This window comes from Oratosquilla oratoria, chromosome 16 (assembly GCF_046742065.1).
Source record: "Oratosquilla oratoria isolate Oo_2021 chromosome 16, ASM4674206v1, whole genome shotgun sequence".
Lineage (NCBI taxonomy): Eukaryota > Metazoa > Arthropoda > Malacostraca > Stomatopoda > Squillidae > Oratosquilla > Oratosquilla oratoria.
This window is the reverse complement of record NC_134792.1, coordinates 9,923,925-9,943,796: the sequence shown is the minus strand read 5'-3', so window position 1 is coordinate 9,943,796 and position 19,872 is coordinate 9,923,925. Positions and strand designations below refer to the sequence as shown.

The 19,872-nt window shown below is 39.7% G+C and overlaps 1 protein-coding gene across 1 annotated transcript; it reads right to left on the bottom strand.

The window, feature by feature from the left end:
* Positions 1-12,368: 12,368 nt before the first annotated feature.
* Positions 12,369-19,782, bottom strand: RpS24 (ribosomal protein S24). The gene is made up of 5 exons (XM_076199327.1): positions 19,716-19,782; positions 19,380-19,451; positions 13,360-13,428; positions 12,967-13,107; positions 12,369-12,536 (listed from the first exon to the last, which is right to left on the bottom strand). The coding sequence occupies exons 1-5, from the start codon at positions 19,764-19,766 to the stop codon at positions 12,384-12,386; spliced, it is 486 nt and encodes a 161-aa protein (XP_076055442.1). The 5' UTR covers positions 19,767-19,782; the 3' UTR covers positions 12,369-12,383.
* Positions 19,783-19,872: the final 90 nt, after the last annotated feature.

Sequence of the window (19,872 nt, the reverse complement as noted above, 5' to 3'; positions counted from 1 at the left end):
GTGTGCAAAGTGCCATAATCTTGCATGTAACTCGCATGTCAACTACATCTGTGACCAGTGCCATCGCGCGTGGTAAGTTTCACGAATGTTTTTTTTTACCAGTTTATACTTAATAATAATTTCTAAACAAAAAATTACCCTCATCTAGGGCCATTGTAGATTACTTTTGCAAAATTTCATGCATATCCATCAATTATTAGTACTCTAAATATGCCTTTCTTTTACGTAAATTGCGCTCAGTAGGGGTTACATTGAAACCAAGCCTTTTTTTTCTATAATCACTAAATATAATTTTCTAAGGTTTTGTCATCATCTAAGATCATTGTAGATGATGGCCTTCCTTTCACACCAAAAATTTTAGTGATTTTGTACTTAAAAAAAATTAACCGCTTTCTTTCCTTTACAGATTTTGCAGTTGTGCTCCAATCAACAATGTTTTTACATCAATCAACTCGGGAACTCTTCTACTTTTAAGAAAACACCCGTTATTAGTAGAATTTGGTATTCTAAAACGTAGTGCCTGTTATTTGCCCAAATGTCTATTTTTACCATTTTTTCGTAATCATGTAAATAGTGTTATTTTTATATTGAGCGTTTTTTTCCTCCTTCACCAGTAGAAAGTAGTCTTTATATTAGTGAAATATAAAAAAGTAAATAAAGGGCATAAGCGCCCAAAGTGAAAGTAACAGATATGACACCACGCTACCTGTCCAGGGTTAATCCACCAAGGCATTTACTCGCTTCTCTCAATCTACACTCTACCTCCACCTTTTCCTGCCACATTTGCACCCAAGTACCTAAATCTATCCACTTCCTCCAGTCGCTCTCCCTTAATGCTCACTTCCAGTCTACTGCCACTTTCACCCCTTGTACATCTCATCACCTTACTTTAACCCGTATATCTTTAGCTTTCTTCTATCACATACTCTCCCAAACTCTGTCACCAACTTCCTCAATCCCTCCTCCGATCCTGCCACAAGTGCAGGGTCGTCCGCAAACAACAGCTGGCTCACCTCCCACTTTTCTTTAACCATACTCAATCCCTGATCCACTACCCTTGCATTTGCCTCTCGCATTACCCCATCCATGTATAAGTTGAACAGCCAGGGCGACATAACGCATCCTTGACTAAGTCCCACCTCTACCTCGAACCACTCACTCTCTCCATTTCTAATCCTGACACAAGCTCTACTACTCTCATAAAAACTCTTGACAGCTCCTAGAAGCTTTCCTCCAATCCCGTATATCTGCATAACCTCCCAGTGCCTTTCTGTCTACCCTATCGTAAGCCTTTTCCAAATCCATAAAAGCCCAAAAATCATCCTTCCCCTTTCCTATAGCGTTCTCACATATCTGTCTTACCACAGAGATATGATCTACACAACCTCTACCCGTCCTAAATCCACACTGTTCCTCTCCTAATCCTTTCAATCAAGATCCTCAGTCTTCCCAACAAGCTAATCCCTCTGAAACTACTACATTCACACTTGTCCCCTTTTCCCTTGGGGGATTAAAATGTGTAATGAGAAATGGACATTTGGGAATGGATGCTAAAACAAGATTGTAGGAAAAGATTGTGCCGCCAGCATTGTATAGGGCAGAAACATGGAACATAACGAGGAAGAGAGGAATTTTAATGTTTTTGTGATTAGGTGCCTGAGAAGTATGATAGGGGTTACTAAGCTCGATATAGTGAAAAATGAGGTGAGAACAGGGGTGGACAGGTAGTTGGGAGATCAGGTTAATGAAAAATTTGGGATACTTTGGACATATGAAAAAAATGAGCGAAGAAAAATTATTAAGAGGTGTGGAAGGCAGAGATAACACGAGGGAGCAGCTAAGGATGAGATGGATGGGTAAGAGGCATTGGGAAAGTGATGTTGAAGGACGGAAGACAGAAGATAGGAGTGAATGGAAAATGATTGTGTACAATGCTGTAATGCATGAAAGGGTGTGTGTGGAGGATTAGAGGCGAGGGATTACAAGTAAAAAAATAATTTGACACAGCCCAAAAGGAATTTCTCCCCATCTCCATTTCTGTATGAGGGGATGGCGAGAGGGGGGGGTCGCCAATTTAATGAAGCAGCCTTGCTGTGGATGTGCTGTTTCTTGCGACACTCCTGACCCAGGGCAGTGGGCAAGATGATGGGACAACCTGTCATCCAGATGGAGACAATTTGACACAGCCCAATGGAATTTCTCCCTCTTCTCCATTACTGTGTAAGGGGTAAGAAGGGGGTGGGGGGTTGCCAATTCAATGAAGCAGCCCTGCTGTAGTAGTGCTCTCTTGTGACACTTCTACTTACTAGGCTTGATAGTGAGAAATGATGCGAGGTGAGGAGAGGGAGTTGGGAGATAGGGGTGATTCACAGCATGGTTTCTCCAAGGGTAAGTCATGTGTGACTAATCTTCTACCCTTTCACATTAAAGTATATAAGGTGTCAGATAACAATGATAATTACGATATTATTTACCTTGACTTTAGCAAAGCATACAATAAGGTGCCACACCAGAGACTACTAAATAAAATCAAAGCCCATGGTATAGGAGGAAAAGTGTTAAGAATGGATTAGAGCTTGGATTAACAGAAAACAGCGGGTCACCATATATGGAGTAAAATCTAGGTGGGGTTCGGTTTTGGGTCCCTTGTTCCTCATTATGTACATAAATGACTTAGACGACAGGATAAATAGTGATGTTATTAATTAAGTTTGTGGACGACACTAAAATAGGATGCCTAATTAGGTCAGGAGACGATGCAGAGATTTTGCAGGATGATCTTAAATTGTTCACATGGGCGGTGAAATGGCAAATGAACTTCAATATATCTAAGTGTAGTGTGTTAAACGTAGGGCTACACAACCCAGTAAATAGATACAGCTTAAGCGTGTCCAGACCTTAAAACCAGGAAACAGTGCATTAGCACCAGGAATAAAGCCAACAGAGCATTAGGTTTCATTGCTAGGGCGGTAATGAATAGACCCATCCTTGACTATGCAGTAGTTTTGGTCTCCGTCCTACAGAATGGACATCAATTCACTAGAATCAGTAGAGAGAAGAATGACCAAAATGATACATGGACTCAGAAATTTGACTTACAAAGAGAGGCTTAGGCACAGACACAGAGTGCGGGGTGATCTAATAGGTGTTCAAGTGGATCAAAGGCTTTAACAAGGGTGATGAAAACAAGGTCATCATATTAAAACAACAGGGCATCGCAGTAATGGTTACAAACTGGACAAATTTAGATTTAAAAATTAAATAGACAAGAATTGATTTACTAATAGGGTGGTTGACGAATGCAATAAACTTGGTAACCACTGAAACTATCAGTTGTTTTATGCCGCGTCCACACGGTCGAGCTGTGCCTGGCAGACTTTGCCCTTACCGGGCAAAGTCCGCATACTCTGCCCGCGAAGTGTCCACACGGCTGACGATAGTGGTTGGAGGTTAGTTGGCCGCAAGCAGAGGTTGGGAGGGAGTGATTCGGTGCGGTACGATAACCATGGTTCCCGCCATACTTGGAAAGAAGGTAGCACTTTACAGCATTATAATTGCTGCCTGCATTAAAAAGAAAAACAAGAAATCATGGAGACATGTCTGATGCCGGGAGTGGTTACAAAGACATGATTTAATGGGAAGCTCAGTGACAATCCTATGTGAATTGCAGGATGAAAATGAACAATTGTTTTGCAATTACACGAGAATGAACATAAGCAGCTTTTCTGTTCTCCTTTTGAAAGTGGAGCCATATATACAAAGGCAAGAGACAAATATGAGAAAAAGCATAGCACTAATAGCACATCTTGTCGAGACCAGTACACACTAGTACAGACGCTCCTCAACTTACGTTTTAGTTACGTTCCGAATGGCCGAACGTAAGTTGTTACTGTACTATACATCCGTAAATTCTATTACTGTATCTTATAAAACACCCCTAAATCATTAATTATACACATAACATTGCAAAATAATAACAGACAACTTTATGGATGGGGATGACAGGTGGTGATGGATACAGAGCTGCCTAGTGTAGGCCTTATGGTATCTTGCAGTCTCCTTCATTCTTATGTACCTTACTGTTTATATAACATTAAGTAGTGCACCATTGAAGGTTTTTCCTGTTACAAGGTAGGTATCCAAAGACAAATGCATAAACCCACTCCAACTAAGATGCACCATAAAAAATGTGCACAATAGAAGTCACTCTTTTTAAACACGTGTTACCAAATACTTCACCATATAATCCAACCCTCAGCCGTTATATAAGGTGCTATTCTGACCATTTTAGAAACCATCAGGCAGCTCCCCCCAATGACTTCAGTTTATAAAGGGATAATGTTTATACCAAGGGCTTCTTCCCCCTATATATAAGGGAGGCACCCATTTACAAGAAATCATACCTTGCCTCATCCAAAGTCAACTTGTACCTACAACCAAAAGAATCCACAGTGACAAATGCACACTATAAACCTTAGTTTTGGTCTACTGCGTATGGTAAAACCACTTCTCTTTCCATAAAAGGGTATAAAAATACATTGAATTGCTCTCCTTACTTTTGTTTTCCTTAAGCAGTCATTACTGTAGTAGCCAAGTCAAAGGCCAAATGCATACATTTTCAAACCTTAGTTTTGGTCTACCGAGTATGGTAAAACCATTTCTTTCCATAAAAGGGAATAAAAATACATTTAATTGCTCTCCTTACTTTTATTTTCCTTAAGCAGTTGTTACTGAAAAATAAAAACATCCAATTAATAAATGAAACTGTATCATGTATAAAAAAAAAACTGGCTCTACACAAAAATACAATCACAGTTCAATGTGGGCACTAAACAATAACAAGTTCATACATCCAGGTTAAACTAAGCACAACAATATTACAGGAAAAGAACCCTCCATACAGCCACATTTTTGCTTTCACCCTCAGATACAGATTTTGTATGTGCTTCCTGTACTTCTGCACCTATACCCTTATTACCAAGTTCTTTACTTCTTTGTGTCTCTTCTTTAAATTTATACAAGCACTCGTCCTCTGGCACAATAAACAACATTGCTAGCAAATCTGTGTTCTTCCCTTTGCCACATTCCACATGACATCCATCAAGCCCATCTGCCTTCACAGCTCCCATCACTTTCCCTCTGCCACATTCAACAACTCCCCCTGAAGTACTCTACCCATCCTCCCTTTACAATCTTTCATTTCATTAACTGCCACATTTCCTCTCAACCTAAATCACAAACTGAGCTTCCACAATCCTCTGTAACCATTAATATCCAGACCTCTTCCAATCCACCCATTGGACATCACTACAAATTCCAGAGCTGATACCCCAAATCATTCCTTCTGTTACCATTTCTGTATACTTACGCTCAACTTCTACCAACTTGCAACTGGTCTCATCTCCCTATAACTATCAGCCGGTGACAAGGGAAGTACATACATACATATACCAAGGCTTTTTCCCCCTTACAAGGGAGGTAGCCAAAAAGGAAAAGGCATAAAAACATCCCCACCCATTCCATCCCCGAAAACACTCCACATCCCTCCCATCTTAGCACCTCCTAGATGACGGGTCATCCCTGCACCCTGTCCACTGCCCTGGGTCAGAAGTACAGAAAACAGTCCAAAGTTCCTTCCCAGATAAATCTGTGGGTTGTCACGATGACTGCTGTCAGCCACTGTAGGTCTTCAATTTAGTGGATGATGGACTCCATACCTCACCAACTCTAGCAATGAGATCCCCACACACAATTAGTTACACTCCTTCCAATCCTATACATTCATTATACCAAAAAATCTCCCTCATCTCACATCATGTCTCACTACCAATACCATATGCACTAATTAAAGACTGTACTTCCCATCCCAATTTCACCATTGCCTACATAATCCTCAGACACCTCCCCATCTCAGCACACAACAGCAGAGCCACCTTCCCCCATACAATAATCACTCCAAACACCCTACCCACAACTTCCAATCTCAAACACCTTCCTACTTCAACTTAACCTCCAGAATATGATGATGCCTATGTATGCATCATGAGCAGTGAGTGGGATAAATGAGTGACTTCTATATTCTGTGAACAGGCTTCATCATGTTTCCTGTGACATAATTCAGGGTGAAAGAATGAATATAACAGTGCCATGTCCTTATTTCCCACTTTTCTCCATTTTCTTTAACCATCTCCAATCCCTGACCACCCTTGCATTCACCTCTCGCACCACCCCATCCATGAATAGATTGAACATCCAGGGCAACATACCACATCCCTGACAAAGTCCAACCTTTACCTCAAACCATTCCCTCTCTTCATTTCTAATCCTAACGCAAGCTCTACTAATCTCATAAAAAATTTGACTGCTCTTAACCCCTTCCATACGGTGCTGCCTACGTAGGCGGCATGAGGAGCAAGTGGATATGCGGTGACTATTTTTTATGATGCGAGTATTATGACGAAACATCGTACGTCTGGCAGCTAATGCTGCCTGCGAGATTTTGGCCTGTAGTGAAGTGGTTAACAGCTTTCTTCCTATCCCATATATCTGCAATACCTCCCACAGTGTCTTCCTGTCTACCCTGTCGTAAGCCTTTTCCAAATCCATAAAAGCCCAATAATCATCCTTACCTTTCTCACATAATCTTACCACAAAAATCTGATCTACACAAACCATACCGGTCCTAAAACCACTGTTCCTCACCAATTACCCCCTATGTTCTTCCCCTAATCTTCTCAATCAAGACCCTTCCATAAGCCTTCCCAACTACACTCAAGTTGATCCCACTGTTACTACTACACTCACACTTGTCCCCCTTTCCCTTGTAAAGCGGAACTATACAGGCACTCCTCCAGCACTCCACCCTCAATAGAAACAAACATTAAATAACCTCACCAGCCAGTCCACCACAACTGTACCTCCTTTTATCAGACATTTTGCATGGCATCCATCCAACCCAGGTCCAGGTGCCTTACCTGCTCTCATTATTTAACAGCTGCTTTCACTTCATCTTTCCCTATTTCTCCTCCAGTTTCCTCACTCATTTTCTTAGTGCTTCCCACTGCAACTATCTTTCCCTCCCTATTCTCCTTCACATTTAGTAACTCTCTAAAATACTCTGCCCACCTTCCTTTCACTGCCTTATCTTCCATTATCATCTCTCCATCTGCACCTTTTCTTCTCTACTTGATTCGCTGCCTCTTCCTCTTTTAATTTCTTTCCAAAATACATACATACATACATATACCAAGGCTTTTTCCCCCTTCCAAGGGAGGTAGCCAAAAAGGGAAAGGCATAAAAACACTCCCACCCATTTCATCCCTAAATACACTCCACACCCCTCCCACCCTTCCCCTCATCTGAGCACCTCCTGGATGACGGGTCATCCCTGCACCCTGCCCACCGCCCTGGGTCAGAAGCAGTGTCGCAAGACACAGTACATCCACAGCGAGGCCGCTTCATTTAATCGGCGACCCCCCCCTCTCCGTCCCCCTTTGCATATAAGGCGAGGACAGGGAGAAATCCCTTCGGGCTGCGTCAAAATTTACTCACACATACTACCCCACCCCCCACTTCCCCGCCCATTCCTCCTCATGCAGTCACAACATCATCCATATACAACCATTCTCCACTCACCTCTGTCTTCCGTCCTCTCCCTTCCTTCCTCAACAGACATTCCCCTCTTCCCCCCATCCATCCACCTCATCCTAGGACGTCCCCTCATGTTCACTCCCTCCACATCTGCCTTCCATACCTCTTTTACTAGTCTTTCTTCACTCATTCTTTCCATGTGTCCAAACCATCCTAATATTCTTTCATCAACCCTATCTCCCAAATCCTTTTTCACCCCTGTTCTCCTCCTCACCTCCTCATTTCTCACCCTATCTAGCCTAGTAACCCCCACCATACTTCTCAGACACCTCATCTCAAACACATTCAAACTCCTTCTCTCTTCTTCTCTTATGTTCCACGTTTCTGCCCCATACAGTGCTGTTGGCACAATCACTCCTTCATACAGTCTCCTCTTCGCATCCATTCCCAAATGTCTATTCCTCATTACACTCTTTAAACCACCAAGGCATTTACTCGCTTCTCTCAATCTACATTCTACCTCCACCTTCACTCCACCTTTTCCTGCTACACTTGCACCCAAGTATCTAAAACTATCCACTTCCTCCAGTCGCTCTCCCTTAATGTTCACTTCCAGTCTACTGCCACTTTCACCCCTTGTACATCTCATCACCTTACTTTTACCCACATTTATCTTTAGCTTTCTTCTATCACATACTCTCCCAAACTCTGCCACCAGCTTCCTCAATCCCTCCTCTGATCCTGCCACAAGCGCAGTGTCGTCCGCAAACAACAGCTGGCTCACCTCCCACTTTTCTCCATTTTCTTTAACCATCTCCAATCCCTGACCCACTACCCTAGCATTCACCTCTCGCACCACCCCATCCATGTATAAGTTGAACAGCCAGGGCGACATAACGCATCCTTGACGAAGTCCCACCTTTACTTCAAACCACTCACTCTCTCCATTTCTAATCCTAACACATGCTCTACTACTCTCATAAAAACTCTTGACAGCTCCCAAAAGCTTTCCTCCTATCCCATAAATCTGCATAACCTCCCACAGTGCCTTTCTGTCTACCCTATCATAGGCCTTTTCCAGATCCATGAAAGCCCAAAAAACATCCTTCCCCTTTCCTATAGCTTTCTCACATATCTGTCTTACCACAAAGATCTGATCTACACAACCTCTACCCGTCCTAAATCCACACTGTTCCTCACCAATTACTCCCTCTGTTCCTCTCCTAATCCTCTCAAAATACTTTTTAATTACTTTCAAAATTTTGTCACTCTTACCACAAATCACATCAACTCTCCTCCTTGCCTCCTTTCTCTTATGCTTGACTTCCCTTCTCTTTACTTTGAACCTCTCATACGATTCCCTCGTCCTAATTTGTAACCAATCTATGAAAGCCTGCTTCTCTTCTACAGCCTTCTTTGCTTCCTCATCCCACCATTCACTACCCTTTCTTCTATTTCCTCCTGCCCTCCTTGTTCCATATACCATCTTTGCACACCTTTTGACTCCCTCCTTGAACCATCCCCATTCTCATTTAAACATTTCACTCTAAGTACCTCTCCCCCTTCTGCCCTTTTCCTCCTCCACTCTCAATTTACCTTCCACCAGAAAATTATCTGATATTCCGCCACTCTCTCCCCTTAGAACATGTACATCCTTAACTTCCTACCATACTCCTGGTCACCACTATATAGTCCATTAACGCTATCTGCCACCCTCCCCATGTGTATTTATGCTCGACTTTCTTCCTAAACACTGTATTTGCTATCATCAACTCTCGAGATGCATCTCCACTATGATTTTAACATGGCACTCCATCTACTGGTTTGTTTCCTACCCTAGCATTAACCACTTCCATACAGTGACGCTTACGTAGCCGTCATGAGGAGCAAGTGGGTATGCGATGATGCCGACGTCAGCGACTTGATTATATCTATTGTCGTTGTACCTACATAACCTCCATTCTCTCTAAACTGGCTTCATCATATTTTCTATGGTTTTCAAAATTCACGGGTGAAAGAGAACAAACAATTGAGCACCGACTTTATTTTTTATAATACGATTATTATGACGCAACATCGCACGTCGGGCAGCTAACGCTGCCAGACGTGCAATGTGCCCCGGAGTGAAGAGGTTAAGGTCTCCCAATACATTGACATTTCTCCCTAATCCCTCTATGCACTCATTTAAGGGGGGCCACCCCAGTGAATTTTTCACGAATATTTTTAAAATTTCACTTTTCACTTTTATTGACTCAAGAAGTCAGTCCTACCCGAAACTATCACTTGAAGTTTTCTGAAAAATATTCCCCCCCCCTCAGATGCCATTTTTAAATGACCCGGGGTGTTGCGTCATAGCCTGACGCGTGCGCTAGAAAATGAGGTATCATTCAATGCTTATAACTATGTAGAACTGTCATTAAAATAATTTTTTCTTTATATAAATTTCGACAAATGGCATCTCTTCCCCGCATGCGTGTGGTATTCCTAGCTACTCACGTCCAGTACATACGGAGACATTACAGACAACGCAACGCTGCGTTCCTGTAATATTTATTTTATATTCGTCTTGCAAGATGACTTACAAACGTAAGCTTACGTTGTCGAGGATATCCAACTTCAAGAAGTAAAGGGCATCAAGACTCTTCAGATCAAGGAGAAATTAGCGAAGAAATTAGCAGAGATGAAGGGGAGTATGTGTTATCGCCGTCCGGCTTATCACCTCCTCCTCCGCCACCACTCCCACCCACACCACAACAGCAGTCACCCCCCATTTCTCTTCATTCTCCACTAAGTCAACAATACGTATATACACAATCATATGTGAAAATTTCATGCCAATCAGATGAATACACATGGCAGGAAAAGGAAAAAACCGGAAAAAAAAAACGATATCTCGAAATGTTTTTTGAACTTCAATTTTTTCACAAAATCGGTAAAAACTCTGATCAACTTATGTTAGGTATCAATTTATACTTCAACAAAAATATAATTTTTTGTTGGAATTGGATTTTTCAATTTGTAAAAAAAAAAAAAAAAAAAAAACTTCAGACAAAACAAAAAATTGAAAAACAAATCCAACAAAATGTAGATATATGAACAAAGTTTCTATGATAATTTTTTCAAAGCAATTAAGTGAAAAATGAATCTTGTGGAGAGAGAAAAAAAAAAAAAAAAAAAAAAAAAAAAAAAAAAAAAAAATTTACATAATTTGGCATAAAAAAGTTCTCCATTCCCACTGGTTGGAGGTGTCTAAAATACCTACTTCTGGCATTCCAGAAACATAAGCACCAATTCCCAGGCTATATAAGAAGCAGAGAATATCAGAGAAAACAATATAGGAAGCAGACGCACATAGCTCATCTGAATTTACATGGTAAAATTTCTACATTCATCAATTAGGACAACCCACAACTTCTCTTCCTCATAATTTCTTTCCAAAACATGTTTTTATTAGTTTCAAAATTTTCTGACACTCTAACCCCATTTCACATCTACTCTCCTCTTTGCTTCCTTTATCTGATCTGTTAAAGGTCACATCATCTCTTCTACAGCCTTCTTTCCTTACTCATCCCACCACCCTTCTTTGCACACCTTGCGACTCCCTCCTTGAACCATTCCCATTCTGCCTCCACTTCTAGTTCTACTCTCCTTCACACCTCCCACTCCTCTCTCAGCTTCTTGTACTCATTTTCTTTATCATTTAAGCACTCCTCTCTCAGCACCTTGCTGCCTTTTCCTCTTTCTTCATATATCCTCCATTCTCAACTCACCTTCCATCAAAAATGATCCGATTCCCCCACCCTTCCCCTTAGAACATGATCTTTAACTCTTTCTACTATACTCCTGGTTATCACTATATAGTCCATTAATGCTCAATCTACCACACTTCCATCCACCACACTCTTATGTATACTAATGCTCGACTTTCTTCAAGATATCTTCACCATCAACTCTCCGCTACAATTTTTCTGGAAACTCCACATATATACATACACACACACACATATATATATATATATATTCCCCACCCCCACATTTTTTTTAGGAAAAGGTAAATAATAAAAGGGAAAGACCAGGTTCTGAAGAGTGACATAAAGGAAGGACAGCAACAGTACATTTCAAATTCTCAGCATAGAGGAATGATGCAACACTATCATAGTGACATTTAGTAGTTCATTCCACTAATTTCAGCCCTTACCATGGAGGTAGCCAAAAAGGACAAGGCATAAAATCATTCCCACCCATTCCATTCCCGAAAACACATATAACCACATATTTCAGCAGGTACTGTAGATTTATACTCTGAACAAACACTATGGCACACTTCACACAAATTTGGTATACAACCACAAAAGATATATATATATATATACTTATCCTCCTGCTAGCAGCTTCCACCATTGGCATAATCAACTCACCTTCTGCAGTGTGAAAAAGAAAAACATAAAATAGAAAAAAATCCTCATGCTGTACAAAGGAATCCTCAACTGTACAAAGGAATTTAAAATTTACATGCTTGAACATAAAAATTTACAGTTCTACATGCTTAAATGAAAGTACATATTAAAAACTCAACCATTTTCAACATTTGATATTCTAGTGGCATTCCATAAACTTAAAAGAAAACAAATAAAATAAGCCAAGGAGCAATTTTCTAACAACTTCGTGCAAAAAAGGAAATAAAATCAATAACTAAACGAACTTAACGATGACATAGCCCCCCCCCCCCATTACAATTATTTCTTGCGGATGATAAACAACTATCCTTTGGGAAAACAATTTGAGTATTACTACTACCCAGATACACTAAAAAAAAAATAGATTCTACTAACCTTCTTCTGTGCAGATGCCAACTTGGCCTTGGCAGTACCTCTGGCCTTCTTCATTCTGTTCTTACGTTCCTTCCTCTGTTTGCTGGCTGTCTTCTTCACTTCAATCAACGAATGCTGTAAACCAAAGGACAAGAGTCATTTACAGCTGTTTATATTCCTCCTTCCAAGAGGCGTTACACTGAAAGAAAATACATCAAAGGCCCCCCTCCCCTCTCATAAGGGAGGTAGCCACATCCCCACATACTCCACTCCCATCCACCCCCTTCCCTCCATCTCATCTTGGCTCCTCCTGGATGATGGTCGTCCCAGCATCTCATTCACTGCACATCCACAGCAAGGCTGCTTCATTAAATCGGCAACCAACCCCTCTCCATCCCCACATGCAGAAATGGAGATGGGGAGAAATCCCTTGGGGCTGTGTCAATTTATTTTTCACACCCACTCCCTCATCCCCATACCCCACCCACTCCCCCTCATGCCTGAATGGCATAACTGGGTTTAAATACAATATCTACAAAACAGAGTTTAGCATGATTTGACTCACCCTGACCAGCCTATGTTTAGGTTCAATCTTTTTGGCATTGTCCAGCGAATCATAAATAAGGGCAAAACCTGTTGTCTTGCCACCTCCAAAGGCAGTCCTATACCCAAAGCAAAAGACAACATCAGGTGTAGTTTTGTACATCTGTAAAAAAGAAAGGAGGACTTTAATGATTTCATTCTTGCTGTGTTGGGTAGTATCAGTTGTGTTCTATACTGTTGGCATCACTTGTACTATGTTGTAAAGTGAGCACTGGCTAGTATAATTTTTTTCATAGGTTTTAGGACTTCTCTGTGGGGTTTTAAGGCATGACCACATTCAGTAACCCAGTAATAAAATGTAACAATTTCCACATGTGTTATGTAAGAAAAATGCCAAGTGAATGTGCAAACTTACCTCTGCTAGTTTCTTACGAATCTCAATTTTGCTAACTGTAACTCGGCTTGGGTGTAGCACATCCACAACCTGAAAAAGAAAGAGGTAAAAAAAAAGTAAATAAAATAAATCAACATACCTATACCTACACCAGAATCCCCCCTAAAACAGTACATTGGAAGTTGATGACTGATGCCTATTCAAAATTACCAGCGTTACACAAAGCCTGGGTCTAATACAATTATTTGGTGACAGAACAATACCCATAACAATTGGTCCTGATTACTTCATATATACATACCCCTTCTCTCATCCACTCCAAATAATTCATGAAGGCGAGGACATCCCCTCATCCATTCACTTCACTCTTTTCCCTTTTTCAACATATTCCATGTGGAATTACCCCACCCATCAACATTGTTCTGTGATCTCCAGCTCACTCCAACTGCAGTTGCATTCCACACACACCTTTAACTAGTTTTCCCTTCTTTCCATGTCCAAATCATCTCGGCCCCCCGTGATCTACCTTACAAATCTTTATGTGCATCATGTCTTCTCCCATCCAGTCATACTTTACCAACAATAGTGAACTCTCATAAAATTAATTAATTTTCTAATTCATATTTCCATAGCTAAATTGTATCATACATCATCAGATGCAAGTTTGAAAGAATTTGATTGAGACAATAAGATATCCAACATAACCTGTATATATTGACATGACCAACAACTTGAGCTACACGATGCAAGGTTTGTTCAGAGTACTAAACAAATCACATGAACTCAGTTTTTTGCCTGTGTTGGGTGATGAGTTGCTGAAACTATATCAGACATGTTGATTACCTTGATACTGACAAAACCAAAGGCTTGCAGATATGATACAATTACTATTGTGGCCAACAAGAGATCATTGCAAAGGATGTAGTGAAAGATCTGGGAGTGAGTATGTGCAGTGATGCCTCCTTCTATCATCACACAAACCAAACAACATTAACCTCTTCACTCCGGGGCACATCGCACGTCTGGCAGTATTAGCTGTCGACGTGCGATGTTGCGTCATAATAATCAAATTATAAAAAATAAAGTCAGTGCTCAATAGTTCGTTCTCTTTCACCCATGTATTTTGATAACCATAGAAAATATGATGAAGCCAGTTTAGAGAGAATGAAAGTTACATAGGTACGACTACAATAAATATAATCAAGATGGTGACGTCGGCATCATCGAATACCCACTTGCTCCTCATGCCGCCTACACAGGCCAAAAGGTCTCCTGTCGGCATGCTCCTTTGTCACCGTATGGATGTGGTTAAAAGCAAGGCATCCATCAGGGTGGATCCTACATACCTTCCAGACAAGAAGTCCAAGATGTATGCTGACCCTGTGGAAATCATTAGTTAGGTACGCGCGAATCCACTGTTGACCATGTACAGTTTACATCGCCATTTTTTGCGGCCAACTAGCTTTTCTTTAGGTTGGTTTGAATGCTTGCCGCATTCAGTGCATGCACAAGATATTCAAATTACCTTGTTGTTTTGCAAGTGTATGCCCAATTCTTGAAATAGAAACAATTTTTTAGCGATTTAAACGGAAATTTGGTTATCAAACTCGGCAACAGTTTTCCAAGTAAGAATATAAGATAAGGCATCAATAAACATTATTTTAATATACATAAACATGTTTATCAACCTATTTTCTCCCAGAAATGAGAAGCTTAAGATCATTGATCATTTGATGTTTGAGCTTAGGGACATCACATGTAGGCATATAGTCACGTGGGAAACCATGCGCGGCGCCCTAACGCCATCTTTTGCGCCCCGTCGGATTTTTTTTTTGCTTAGTTTGAATGCTTGGAGCATTCAGCACATTCACAGGGTATTAAAATTATCTTGTTGTTAAACAAGTTTATGACCAGTTCTTCAAAACTGTACTAATTCTTGCCGATTCCAAGGCAATTTTTTATATTAGCCTTGGCAAATTAGTTTTCCGAGTAAAAGTGTAAAGGCAAGAAACTAAATAATTTAATATTTAATGTAATAATGTTGTTTATTAGCCTCTATTCAACCGGATATGAGCAACTCTGAAATCGTTGGTAATAGCGCAGTTGTGCAATCTAAGTTTCTTGAAGCTTAGATGCCTATTCGACATATCGTTGCCATGGCAACGTGATAGGTGTCAGTAAGAACGGTGTAAGAGGAAAGTCCTGCATTGTTTTTGACATGCTCAGGATATTTTTGGACCCATAAAACCTCTACATGCAAAGTTGTATGTCAGTTGGGGCAGGGGTTTGGATTTTATTGATTATTTCTATATTGACAACAGTTGCCATTCCAACGTGATAGGTGTTAGTAAGAATGTGTATCAGAAGAAGGTTCTGCAATGTTATTGACATGCTCAGGTGTTTTATTGACCCATAAAATCTAGACATGCCAAGTTGCATGTCAGTTGGGCCAGGGTTTTGGATTTTATTTATGATAATCTGACGAATTGGGCCAGGGGTTTGGATTTTAGTTATGATAATCTGACGAATCGCCGATCGAACGTAAACAATGACGGGTTTTTACTGACAGGCACAATTTTATATAAAAATTTAGCATGTGGTTGCATTATTTGACCTATTTTCTTTAAGATGTGTGATTTCCATGTAACTTGATCATAGAATTACGTTTTTATCCTCTTCAAAATTACCTACCACAGCTACGAATACCGTCAAATTACATGAAAATCACACATTATAAAGAAAATAGTTTGAATAATTCAACTATATGCAAGCTATTACACCAATAACACAATAGTAACAAACTTAATAGTGTAGTTTGATCCATACCACCAGTGATCATAGATAGCAGGCATGACGAATCGTAGCTGTGGTCCGTAATATTACGGAGGATAAAAACGTAACTTCTCTTTGATCAAATTACATGAAAATCACACATTTTAAAGAAAACAGTTCAAATAATTCAACTATAAGTCTATTACGCTAATAACATAATAGTAAGAAACTTAATAGAGTGAAGTTTGATACATACCACCAGTAATAGATAAGATGGCGGGATGGATGTTGATATCCGATAATCCGACCCGATAGAAAAAAAACTAATTAAAACCTCCGATTTCTCAGCTCTACCGTAACACGCTGCCTTTATTTTGGTATTAGAATAATCCGCGATACTAGTAGTTTTTCTTTCTTATGGTCAGTTGCCACAACCATAATTCCAATTTTCGATTTACTGCTGAATGCAGGCCGCCATGTTTATCTTATGTTTTTATTGACCGACATGTAACTGATGATGTGAATGTTTGAAATTTACTACGATCGTAGTAAATACACTCGCACAACATTTTTATTAATTAAATTTCCCGCGGTATATAAATTTGGCCGTTTGAATGGCGTGCGCATAAAATGACGCACTATTGTGCTCGTCATCGACGGTGGCGCCTCTGGTGGTGTTTGACCTACCTAACTTCATGGTTGCCATGAAAAGGCAAATATGGTATGATGGAGATGTCTTGCATTGTTTTTGACATATTCATGTGATTTGTTGATCCTCAAAACCCAAGATACGAATTGGACCAGTGGTTTAGAGTTAATGTGTATTTCTTTACCGAAATCTTTACAAATGACCACCCTTAATTCCAACATTTTGCTATGGTGACGTCCAGCCAAAAATGCGGGCTAAAAAAAAATAATTCAAAAAAATCTTATCTCACTTATTTTTCGAGCTATTTCAAAAACTTAAAAGAATTTTGTTTCTAATAAAATTACCTTTCATATGCAACAATAATTTCAGTTAAAAAAAAAAAAAAAAATGAAAATTTTGTGCCCGTACCTACATAGTTTTACCACACCTAGAATACTACTGCCAGCTCTGGTCTCCCCAGAAAATATCAGAAATCATGGAGATTGAAGGGCCCCAAAGGACCTTCACCAACAAAATACATGGGCTCCAGGAACTGAACTACTGGGAGAGGCTGAAGGAGTTGCAGCTGTTTACTCTTCAATGGCGCAGGGAACGCTACATCTAGGTACCCCGGAATCCGCGCGCGGCGCCACTGTCGATCATGTGTTGTTTTCATGGACAAATGTTGCGGCCCACTAGTTTTTGTTTAGTTCAATTTGAATGCTTCCCGCGCTTCGCAAGATATTCAAATTACCTTGTTGTTTTGCAAGTGTAAGGCTAATTCTTGAAATAGAAACAATTTTTCAGCAACTTAAACGGAAATTTGGTTATCAAACTCGGCAACATAGTTTTCCGAGTAAAAATATTAAGGTAAGGAATGTCTAAACATAATTTTAAGTTACATAAACAAGTTTTTCAACCTATTTTCTCCCGGAATTGAGAAGCTTAATATCATTGACTTATTCGTGTTTGAGCTAAAGTCCCTGGAATTTAGCTATATCACCCATGAATCTGATGCGTCCAGTTCGCGTTCGATTTTGTTTACTATTACCATTGACAACCAAAATCACACAATGACGGTTTTTGCTCAAATGCATAATTTATATATAAAAAATAGCATATGGTTGCATTATTTGACCTATTTTCTTTAAAATGTGTGATTTCCATGTAGAATGATCGAAGAGAAGTTACGTTTTTATCCTCTACAAAATTATCAACCGGCAACCAACGTCATTGTTTGGGTTTCGTCGGCGTTGGTTGCCGGCTGATAATTTTTCAGAGGATAAAAACGTAACTTCTCTTCGATCATTTTACGTGGAAATAATCCATTTTAAAGAAAATAGGTCAAATAATGCAACCATGTGCTATTTTTTATATATAAATTATGCATTTGAGCAAAAACCGTGATTGTGTGGTTTTGGTCGGTGTCGGTCGACTTTGGTCGGCGTTTAGCGACAGCTTCATGGTTGCCATGAAAAGGCAAATATGGTATGATGGAGATGTCTCACTTTGTTTTTGACATGCTCATGTGATTTGTTGATCCATAAAACCAAAGTATTCCGAATTTTAATAAAATTGGACCAGTGGTTTAGAGTTAATGTGTATTTCTTTACCGAAATCTTTACAAATTACCACCCTTAATTCTAACACTTTGTTATGGTAAAGTCGAGCCAAAAATGCGGGCTAAGAAAATAATTCAAAAAATCGTATCTCCCTTATTTTTCAAGCTATTTCAAAAATTTAAAAAGCATTTTGTTTCTAATAAAGTTATCTTTCATATGCAACAATAATATAAAGGTTAATTTTTTTTATTATTATTTTGTGGAGGTACCTACTACATCATCTACATCTGGAAGGTGTTAGATAAGAGGGTGCCCAACACCGGTATTCAAGTAACAGTCTACCAAAGAAGAGGGAGGCTATGTTATGCGAGGACCACTCCCGGATCATCACTGAGCATCAAGTCCAGAATACATAACAGCTTCTCGTTCTTCAGTGGGCCAAGATTGTTCAACTGCATCCCACCTCAACTGAGAAATATAACATGGGAGTCTCCAGACACCTTCAAAAAACATCTGGATATATGGATCTAAGTGTACAAGATAGACCAGATTTGGTACCTTTCAAAATGCAATATCTTGAAACTAGGACAGCTAGATGGATATTTCATATTGCATTGTACTCATGGCGACTTTCTGCATCCCATAAGAACTACTTCAGTTCAAATATCAGGAATTCAATTTTCATGCTGACCTAGCTACCCGAACCTACATGTTACATTCATGTTTTAAGATTTACAAAATTTATATTTAGGTTTCTAATGCCCAACTATAATACCCATTATTTATTTTCCTGCATTTGACCACTAGGCTCACACAACATTCAGTTTTGTCAAAGCAAACCGAGAGCACCTCAAGCCTCTATCACGGCTTGGCAACCCCCACCATACACTGCATGGTGTCTGCGGTACACACAATACTCAATTTTACGAAACGTGGTAAAGAAAGTTGGAGGACCTTGATACCATTTCATACAACAAAAAATAGACACAAACAGAAAACCGTAGACCTCCTTAATATACTAACACTAGTGACTATATTACTGTAAAATATAAAATATCGTTCACTTGAAAACAACTCACCATTTGCTTCCTATTCAGGAGGCGGTTGATCTGGTATTTTCGAGTTCTTACGGAAACAACTGCTGTGTCAGCCTGGAAGAATCATAGAACACAACCACTTAAATTCACGAGTCCAGAGACTTTGATACAATTTATTTACGTTAGGGACTCGTACACAGATGTAGATGTACTCGTCGTTATTTAAGCAGAACTTAATTAAATACCCTAATCCAGTTTCCATAATAGCTTGCTTATTGAAATATAACACCTCATTATTTCATTTAATATGATCAGGTAGCTCATTCCTTTTAGATGGTTCAAATATTTCACGATAAATCATTAACTTCTTCGTCTCACCATTGCGTTTGCTTCGGCACACACTAAGAAGGGTAACGTTAGGGTAATCATTCAAGTTTTCGATAATAACAAATATGGATAATATGTATTCATATTTTTTACAAATAAATAAATATTTATTTTAATACTAAAATATTAAGAATGTTTATAAAAATAT